The 11,064-nt window shown below is 38.5% G+C and overlaps 1 protein-coding gene across 6 annotated transcripts; it reads right to left on the minus strand.

The window, feature by feature from the left end:
• Positions 1 to 457: 457 nt before the first annotated feature.
• Positions 458 to 9,821, minus strand: LOC124135826 (NF-kappa-B inhibitor cactus-like). 6 transcript variants are annotated; one of them, XM_048382093.1, is made up of 2 exons: positions 9,698 to 9,821; positions 458 to 2,276 (listed from the first exon to the last, which is right to left on the minus strand). In XM_048382093.1, exon 2 carries the CDS (start codon positions 2,259 to 2,261, stop codon positions 1,200 to 1,202), a length of 1,062 nt encoding a protein of 353 aa, XP_048238050.1. In that variant the 5' UTR covers positions 2,262 to 2,276; positions 9,698 to 9,821; the 3' UTR covers positions 458 to 1,199. The 6 variants fall into 6 exon arrangements, with proteins under 6 accessions (XP_048238050.1, XP_046357391.2, XP_046357387.2 ...); XM_046501435.2 differs by lacking the exon at positions 9,698 to 9,821 and adding an exon at positions 9,446 to 9,690; XM_046501431.2 differs by lacking the exon at positions 9,698 to 9,821 and adding an exon at positions 8,019 to 8,131.
• Between the last annotated feature and the right edge of the window lie 1,243 nt (positions 9,822 to 11,064).

The raw sequence follows: 11,064 nt of genomic DNA on the forward strand, positions 1-11,064 counted from the left end.
TGTTTTTACTTGTACCACATGTTCCCGTGCAAATTGACTTGCTTTTGCATGTGTTTGTGTCGGGTGCCACCGGAGGGACAGGATACGCTCACCTTTTCCCGAACACATGGTATCGTCACTATTTGACTGTGATTCATAAACACAAGCCAAAGATATATTCGGAATCGCACAATTCGCAGAGATCTGGTATGAATTTGGAAAGGATTTTGTCGCTTTGATTATTATTGTGATGGCATAAACTGTTTGATTTATATTTTGTTATATCACAGATAGAGGCAGGCATTATGGGCACAAACAGAAAGGCAGACAGTTACACGCATACAACCATGAGAGGTCTATATCGAAAATAATTCAGAGTAGTTTATTGTCAGATACGAGTTCCAATGGTTGACATTAACCTGCATCAGTTCAGGTCAAGGTTTCCTGGTACACAAACAAATAACAAAAAATACTACTCTTCACAAAACTTTTAACGTTTATTAAATTCCAACAAAACTTTCTCTGCGAAAAGAAACATTTGTGAGTCTGACACAGTTGTAGGAACAAGCGTGTGCATATGTAGGCTACTGTTGAACAGAGCCATAATCGGTGATCAGGCCAAGATAGACTCTGACTTCCATTACATGAAATACAATTTGTACATGCATACTGACAAGTGATCAGTTTACGATAAATTATTTCAGAATAATACAAGTAGTGTTAACTCTCGTTTGGACAACAACAATAATAAAACAAAACATATCAGTCTAAAATATAACGCTAGCAGGAGCATATAAGTGATGTAAATACTGGCCATCTACATATACAGGGCTTGACTGATATCAGTAGACAATGACTCGTTGTTTGGTATAAACTATTGTCCGCTAGTAAATACTAGTAATATATTCAACTGTCGTTTGAAACGAGGGCGTTACTAGTTCCGTGTTAAAATTGGATCAGGTGGTCAGGCTCGGTGACGCTCTTGATAGCTTAGTGCGGAGTTGAACAACAAACAAATATCCGCACGCACGTATGCACACAATATCAATATCATTCTATATCAAAAGAAAACAAACACACCACAGTATCCTGCATGTTCTGGATCACAATTAGTTCAGATAGACATATACATGTTATTAATAATCATTGTAACATTAAAATATCTCTTGTTTGTCTTCTGATACGTCAGCGTTACACATCCATTCATTCTGTCCTGATTGTTACAAAGCAACTGCGTGTCCATTGATACAAAAGTCATCAAATACGTCTTCGTCTGACTGATCTGAACCATCTATGTCTGTGACGTCTGCACCGTTGGCGAGGAGGATGGAAACGACATCTCCGAACCCCCTCCCTGCAGCAAGACGAAGAGGCGTCAGACCCCCATATGTCCTGCAGCAAATGTCCAGATGGCGCTGTGACAACAGGAAGTGAAGAAGAATTCTGTTTCCGGTTTCAGCAGCGTAATGGAGAACTGTCCTTCCGCTGGTGCCGTCACGCACATTGATGCTAGCTTTCTTAGACAGAAGTAGTTCAAGAACTTTGAGATGTGTCGACATGGCGGCCAGGTGTTGACATGTGTGTCCATCAAAGTTCCTATTCTCCAAGTCCTGGGGTATCCTTTGGTATGGAATCTCATACTGGTTCAGAAGTGTCTCCTCATAATAAACAGGTCTCAGAAGACATTCCACGATCTCCTGGTATCCCTCTCGACATGCTATGTGAAGTGGTGTGTTGCCATGGATATCTGTAACGTCAACCCTTGCTCCGGCCGTCATCAGTCGCCGGACTATATTCACCTGACGAGTAATAACAGCGAGATGGAGGGGCGTCTGTTTGAGCAAATTTGTAATGTTCAACCACTCACAGTTCGGCGCCGCCGATATAAACAACAACACCAGAGATATATGTCCTTGAATGATTCCAGTATGTAGAGCCGTATCGCCATCTTTATCTTGATGATACACCTGAAAGACATCAACCGATCTCATGGATGTCACAAGTCTGTTGTTCTCAGTCTCCTGAATGGACATTCTGTCTGTGAAAGATATTGACTTGCTTTCATATCCTTCATCTGTAGAAACAAACCTGGGGCAGGTGTTTGTATTGACACTGTCAAGTCGTACACATATGTTGACCACTTGACCCACGCTGCCCACCTCTACCCCAGATTCACACGTGTCCATGCCACTCTCGTTGAGGCTGAGGCTACCAAAGTCCACATCAAGATCCATGTTTCCGCGTCGCCCGGGAGGCCTCTCTAACTTGTAGTCCTTGTTCATAGTTTTCAGACGAGCCTGAAAAAAACAATCGAATACAAATGAGTAGATATAACTATCACGTTCATCCTTTAAACAGAAAAGCGACAAAATCAGAAAACACAAAATCCAAGTTAAACACGTGCAACAATAACATGTATAAGTATGCAACACAATGTGCCCATGGGCCTATCATTGAGTCATGTGTAGGCTACATCAATCTATCGTTAATCCGAAACAGAACAGTAAGTTTATGTAAATGGCATATATTCCTTGAGTCAAGTGAGTTAAATATAATCTATCTAAATATTCCTAGAGTAGTCATTACAAAGTAGATGACAGCAGCTGGGCCAATATCATCATGACCAGTAGCGCAATCATGCGCAGGTCAGCTGCTAGACTAACATTTGGTACCAGAAATAAAGGTATCCTAATTAAATATACAGGGACCTGACATTTGCAGATATTTTTTTTCAGTTGCAAAACCAGACGTTTTTGTAAATTAAAACTATGAGCTTAATATTTTATGTTTTTAAACATCTTGCAACGGTATATTGTTTGTGGCAGATACTTTCAGGTTTTTGTTCACATGTCTGAAGCATAACTGTTTTTTTTAAACATTTTCTGGCGACAATTTATTTTCTTGATAACATCTCAGCCCGGTCGAGAGTAGACCCTGAGACAGCGGCTACTGGACCGGTTGGTCGATACGCCAGGGAGATGCTAACGGGAGACCACAGTCCCACCATGATTATCATTATTATGAAGCTGCACAATATCATAGAATACAGTGCTGTGGACCCACAGATAGGCGTGTTTGCTTCAACCACAGAACACCAGATATCCCAGATATAACAAGCCCGGGATACATGTATGTATATGGTAAAAGAAAGTTTAATAGAAGTACATCTGTATACACAATGTATAAACACGAACAAAAGCCATCCCATTAGTTGGTGAGTGTGTTAGATTATAACGTTGCATCAGCATCATTTCAGCCACATAGCGACATCAGTAGGTGTACATTAGTCTGTCTTACAGACCCTGATACAAATATATATCAAATACTGCCCATGCAAGTCTATAATGTTTGGCAAGTCTAGATTACTGCAGTATAATGAAGAGAGTCACTGGGCTCCCTTTTATTATATTTTTTTTAAGATAACTGAACAACTGGGTTTTTTTCTGTACGATATGTTCATTTCAGAAACTAGATGTTAGTCTAGGTGTACATTAACACGGAACATAATTTCATCATAACACTATGTTACAAGATAGACACAATATTTTTATGGATAACAACTTCTTGCTTGACAACGGTATAAGGATCTATACCGAAACGTCGCTTTTCACAGTATTAAAGAAGTTGTTATCCATAAAAATATTGTGTCTATCTTGTCATCCGTCAACTTCTAAGTAATGCCTATCAAACAACACTATGTTATACTCACACGTGTGTTGTACAGCACTGTCCCACGTTTTGCTAGTGAACTTAAGTATTGACGCTATATAGTGGTAATTCATACGTCATATTGGAAATACCGTATTACATCTAGCTTCAGCCAGATGGTTCCAGCCCAAACTAGTATACATAAGGGACGAATGTTAATAAACACGTCTCACTGTCAGAAAACAGATACATGCCAAGGCCAAAACAAACAAAATCAATACTTGTGATACATTCCAACCCAGACAAGTAAACAAGTAAACAATGGACGAGTGTTAATAGACACGTGTCACTGAACACGTAACAAAACAGTACTTATGATACATCTCAGACATATCGAGAACTGAATTAGTCTACGATGAAGATACTTGTACTTTAGACAGTAAAGATACTTACTTGAGTAGTTTTGTGTTGTTCGGTGACTATATATTCGTCTTTGGCCATGTTAATCACCAGTTGCCGTTCTATCAATGATTGTTATTCAAATTCGCTTTCTCTTTTTATACATATCACGTGTAGTTCATCTATTTCCGTTCTATTTATTGCGTGCCGTCTATCGTCTTTCATTCGGTTACGAAACTGGAAATCACTGCTCTTCTTATTATTGATAATTTAGAATAGCACTTGTCATATTTTACACACGTGATGTTTTGCATATAGAAGATTTGAAGCATAATTGTGAAATGGGGAAACCCCAGTTGTCGGTCACGTGATTTCTTTCCAGCGCATTCGAGGTCAGACGAGACTATCGTTTACTACCACGACTATAGAGAGGTGAGACGTAGCGACCAGAACTTGGATACACACTACAGGGAATTATACGTCACATGTAACGATGTATTTATTCGACAAGCAGTTGATAAGAACTCAGCTTTGCAAAGTGTGGCAATGACAGTTCTCACACTCCTGCACGGTGATGACTTCAAAGAATTTCGCCACTGTCACAGGCTAATTTGCATATCAGATTTCCTTTCGCTTATACAGTGAAATCAGAACAGACTGGCCTGATGCAAGCCTTTCCAATGCCGTAGGGGTCAGGGATGGCAGTTGCCCCCCTGGAATTTTTTTAATAGAAAACAGTTTTATTTGAATCATGAAAATTCAAGTTGGGGACAAGTGATACTTGTACAAATATTTGCCACCCCTGTCAAAAAAAGTTAACTACGGCCTTGCTTTCGGTGTGCTATACATATTGTTTTGCATAATTATATAATTATATGCTACCACAACTTCTTTATACATCAAAGTGACCGTATCGCTAGCTCTCCCAAAGGCTTCGATGACAACACGTGGAGCCGTACAACCAATGTAAACAAAGGATAAATACTCAAATGAAAATAGTTTTTCACGTTTTCTCAGTGAAGGTTAACCATTCTATGACATCAAATGTGTTGAATCGTCAAAAGTGAAATCGTGAAATATCATGTTTCTCTCATCTCGGGACGGGGAAAAGAAGAATTCGTCAAAATATTTCCTTCCCCCGTCACGAGAAAGAAACATGACATTTCACGAGACACATGGAATATCCTATTTATCATACACTTTTTGTGTACCGGAAATGATTATTTTATATTATTTCATTTCAAATGTAAAACCTTGAGGTTCCACCAACAAAGATATTTTGGTACGAGAGTATACAAAAGTGAAATATAGATCGGTACATCATGTTCATGTGGAACATGACGTTAACTTATTGGCATAGATCGGTAATTGTGCATACAACTGGATTCAAATAAATTTTAAAAATCTGTTCACAAAAATTCTGAAAAAAATGTCTTCAAATGTTTCCGTCGTGTTTCATGCATTGGATCAGAATGTCTCAGGGAATGCTTATGCTCCTAGTGCAGGGATGGTCCGGTAGTTACAATTCGCGTTGTTCAGTTGCCCCTTGAATCCAGGCACATATTAAGGTCGGTTCAAATTGACGATTCTTCTTCATTATGGGGTACATTCTACTGTTATTAAATCATATATCCCAATATTTCTACTGTTATGAAATCATATACCCCAATATTTCTACTGTTATGAAATCATAAATCCCAATTTTTCTCCTGTTATGAAATCATATACCCCAATATTTCTACTGTTATAAAATCATATACCCAAATATTTCTCCTGTTATGAAATCATACCCCAATATTTCTCCTGTTATAAAATCATATACCCCAATATTTCTCCTGTTATGAAATCATATACCCCAATATTTCTCCTGTTATGAAATCATATACCCCAATATTTCTACTGTTATGAAATCATATACCCCAATATTTCTACTGTTATGAAATCATAAATCCCAATTTTTCTCCTGTTATGAAATCATATACCCCAATATTTCTACTGTTATAAAATCATATACCCCAATATTTCTCCTGTTATGAAATCATATACCCCAATATTTCTCCTGTTATGAAATCATATACCCCAATATTTCTACTGTTATGAAATCATATACCCCAATATTTCTACTGTTATGAAATCATAAATCCCAATTTTTCTACCGTTATAAAATCATATACCCCAATATTTCTCCTGTTATGAAATCATATACCCCAATATTTCTCCTGTTATGAAATCATATACCCCAATATTTCTACTGTTATGAAATCATATACCCCAATATTTCTACTGTTATGAAATCATAAATCCCAATTTTTCTACCGTTATAAAATCATATACCCCAATATTTCTACCGTTATAAAATCATATACCCCAATATTTCTCCTGTTATGAAATCATATACCCCAATATTTCTCCTGTTATGAAATCATATACCCCAATATTTCTACTGTTATGAAATCATATACCCCAATATTTCTACTGTTATGAAATCATATTGAGGATAACAGATACTAGTATGTGAATGCGAAATACAGGCATTGTCGATGTATTCAAAGTATATTTTTACCTTTTCGTTTACAGTGAAATGTTTGGTACACATGGAGTTTATTTATGAAATGGTACTGGTCGCAGATAGAAGAAAAATGAATCTGTCGTCAACCGCAATATCGACCCAACATTGCTATTAAGTTCAAAACGAATTACAGACGTTTTCATGAAGCAGTATCCATCCCTGTGACTGCAATGCCGGTTCAGCATACTTTACAATGTTGTTTCCGAAATATATGGCTCCCTAAGGGCAAATCCGCCTGCAGTTAAGATCAGTTCATGTAATGGCGGATCACTGGAGGTTAATCCGATTGCACAATCACTCCGACCTGAGTGCAGTGATGAGGAAGAATACTGTAACCGGGTACTGTTACCGGTTAACAAGAATGGTTAACATCAACGCCAATAATTAACATTACAGTGAGTGAGTATGGTTTTACGCCACTTTTAGCAATATCACGGCGTGGGACACCGGAAATGGGCTTCACACATTATACCTATGTTTTAATCGAACCCGGATCTTCGGCGTGACGAGCGAATGCTTTAACCACTTGGCTACCCCACCGCCCTACATTATAGATGAGGTGAGATGAAATGCGGTTTAACGTCGCGTTTTTCAAAAGTATTTTACTTATATAGGGACGTGATGCAAACAATTTGCAGCAACAGGTTTTGCATGTTATCTAGCCATGAAACTGCAGCAGAATATCAACGTTCTTGTGGAAGCACCTGAGAAGGGAGGCTATTTACTGTGTCAAATGGGTACAAACCACGTCGTTGATGCTGTTCCCGTTAACGTTGATAAATGCGCGTGCCGTGCCGTGCCTGTATACCACCCAACTTGTCCGTTTTCAACTGTATGTCAGCCTACGTTGGAAACCCCAAATGTGTGCCTACGTAGAAAATTGTCTCGTTTCCAGGTACAGAGGTATTTCCGATATCTATTTATAGAGACACGTAAAATCCGGGCAAGAGAGAGTTAATAGGAGTTATATATATATGGTCGTCAAAGTGTATGTTTGTGGTTCTCGAGTTCACAATTGCATTTACTGATTAAGCACAGATGAACTTTCCACAATAAAAGGTGGATTAACATACATTTCCTCTGACAGTTTAAGCTTGGTGATAGTGGCACGGGTTATATAAGGTAATATTGTGTGTATGTGAACGTGAAGACAAAGTTCTAATAACAAAATTGCACTTTCTGTGGGAGGGGCAGGCATCTATTGGAAACATACAGTTTTATATTTTAATTTCAATTTTGATTTAATTTCAACCAAGACTGATTAATCTAATTTGCCTATATGTACACATCGTTATGTAGGTAGAGGCACAATATACGTGGGATTTAAGTAATTATTTCTTGATTTGAAACAAGAACCTCTGTGGCCGACTTTGACTTCGACTCAGGCTGTCGGTAAGGATCAAAGGGAGAACACTCTGCTTACCTTGCCAATATATGCGTATATTCCAGCTTGTATTAATGTGTTGATTAAGAACACATAGGAAAGAAACCATGTGTATAGACTGGTATCATACATACTAAAACATACGTAGCCTTAGGTTGGAAGTACGTTGTGAAAGCCTGGGTAAAAATCTTAGTCATCAATTTTCCTGACAGTATTTGTGTCAATAAATTATCTGACTAAGATACTATAATTACTCATATTGTCACAGGATACAATTGGAGTTATAAATAATGTATGACCATTTATGTCAGAAGCAAATATATCATACGGAATGTGATAATAAAATACACTGTGAAAAGAATGCGATAAATAGATATATGGAGAAACCGAATAACGTTTAAAGCGCCTGTAATATCCTATAACTGAACTGTCGCTGACATGACGCAAAATCAGCCGATTCTGTTAAATGTTCAAGATGGATTTTTAGTGAATTCTGAACAGCTCGATACCAACAGGTTAAACTATTATCATCGATATACAAGTTGATATTTCTTTTGCAATATGGTAATATCGAACTGGAATATTCGGTTCAGTTCAAGGGACCATGAATATGTTTTTGGCACGATGACAGCGACTGTCAATAGGCTGACGGCTGTTAGAAAGTTCATACGCATTTGGATGTTTCATGTCGCATTACGTATCCCCACACACTGAGCTATAGAAGGCATGTGGCGGCCATTATCTCGTAATACTTAAAACTTAATACAATCGCTGGGTATTAACTTACTCAGGGTAAAGTGCACAAGGAGTGGATCTCCCAACACAATTATGACTGTATGGGGGTATTTTTCAAATATGATGACGTGGATGACGAAGTTTTATTTCAATTTATGACGATTTACGTTTTAACTTTTTCCAACATGCGTCTTACATAATCCGATCAATTTATAGTTTGTCACTTTAGAACAAATTATATGGTTGAAGTCCAGTCACAATCTGTAAATGTTTTCACCCAAAACCTGTCCTTATATTTTACAACGTGGGAGTAACCTATAATATCGTTAATGGGGTTCCAGATTAACAGTTGGTTGTATAAACATTTGTTTGTTTGTTTGTTGTTTAACGCCGCATTCAGCAATATTTCAGCTATATGACGGCGGTCTGTAAATAATAGAGTCTGGACCAGACAATGCAGTGATTGACAACATCGGCATCAATCAACGTAATTGGGACGCGATGACATGCATCAATCAAGTCAGCGAGCCTGACCACCCGATCCCGTTAGTCGCCTCTTACGACAAGCATAGTCGCCATTTACGGCAAGCATTGGTTGCTGAAGACCTATTCTACCCCGGATCTTCACGGGTCGGTTGTATATATTAACAAGGTGAGTTATGACAATATAGGTAAGATGACCGACTATTGCTGGTGACTATATGCCCATCTCCATCAGATCAAATACATACCACTATATCACATTTCCCGTGATATGTGTCACTATATACGCCGGCTACTTCTGTGTTTGATTGTCACTGAGGAGGACGGTGATAACTGAAACCCCATTCCTCCGGGCGGACTGTTCCGTGAACTACCGGGTTTACCAATTTCCAGATCTACGAATCTTGAAACGACTTTGTCCTTTCTGTACATATGTAGACACACGCCCATCGAATCGTCCGGAAAAGAGGGCTTCCGGACAAACGCTGTAAATTGTTTACCTTTCACCTTTTTTCCTCCTTGTATTTTGTTATACTCTCGTTGACACACGTGTTCATCACCATTCTTGTCCAGAGATGCTATCTTCCTTGTATACGGAATATATCCTCGTGCTCCTTTTCTGTGTTTGGGATCATACTACTGTGCAAGTATATTTAATACACACGTGTTCATGATCTTTACAGGTCGGAAGGATGGTCGAAATGTAAGACCTAAGAATAAATTCTGAAGATCGGAGTGAAGCAGTTGACATACAATACACGCTGTTTATACACAATGTTTAAATAGTGTTATGGATATACTCTGTTACTCGACCCGTGAAGATTACGGGGTAGAATAGGTCTTCATCAACCCATGCTTGCCGTAAAAGGCGACTATGCTTGTCGTAAAAGGCGACTAACGGGATCGGGTTGGTCAGGCTCGCTGACTTGGTTGATACATGTCATCGATCCCAATTGCGTGGATCGATGCTCATGATATCAATCACTGGATTATTTACAGACCGCCGTCATATAGCTGGAATATTGCTGAGTGCGGCGTTAAACAACCAACAAACCAACCAACTCTGTTACTCTGTTACATAAACACGAATGAAAGTATACTAACTGGACATGAATGCGTCCTAACAATAGACTTCAAATATTTGAACGTATATGTTTCTGAGTGTCATACGGGTTAAGTGAGTGAATATCGTTTTACGCCGCTCTAGCAATATCCCAGCAATATCACGCCCGGGGACAACAGAATAGGTTCTTCTGGATTGAGGCAAGATCATCGTTTCCCCATCACCTAACCCACGTTAATGAGACATGAGGTTCGAAGGCGCTGATTTTAAAACAAATAGCTATTGTAATAAGATTTAAATGATTGTGATCAAATAACACGATGTCGAGTCTATCTTACTCAATAAATCGATCGGTGTTAATGGTGAAGTTGTGCGTGTGCATTTAAAACAAAATCACCAAGTATATAAGATTGGCTATTTGATAGGTGTATTTCTATTTTTTAGTGTACACCTATATAATGTAAAGACAGGTGTCGTTTCAAGTACCAGTCACATGCGTCGATCGATCAGTGTTGGTCATCAGTGCATATGCATGGGTCGTGCGCACCTGTTTTGTCACGTGATCAGCCTGTGTCGCCTGTAGCACTTAAACTGAATGTGTTGCATGGGAATATTTACCAGAAATATCATTTCTAATAGATATGTTAATCACAGTGGTGTCGTTACATATTTTCATTTCCAATTTCAAACCGAGATGCTTGCCTATATGTCTTAATAACAACCAGAATAAGGTGGCCAGTTGATAAACACGTGTAAGTACGTTTCCCTGTCAAGCACGATTTCATATATTGATATACAATTGCT

The sequence above is a fragment of the Haliotis rufescens genome, unplaced genomic scaffold, assembly GCF_023055435.1.
Source record: "Haliotis rufescens isolate VD_foot unplaced genomic scaffold, xgHalRufe1.0.p SCAF_4, whole genome shotgun sequence".
NCBI classification, from domain to species: domain Eukaryota; kingdom Metazoa; phylum Mollusca; class Gastropoda; order Lepetellida; family Haliotidae; genus Haliotis; species Haliotis rufescens.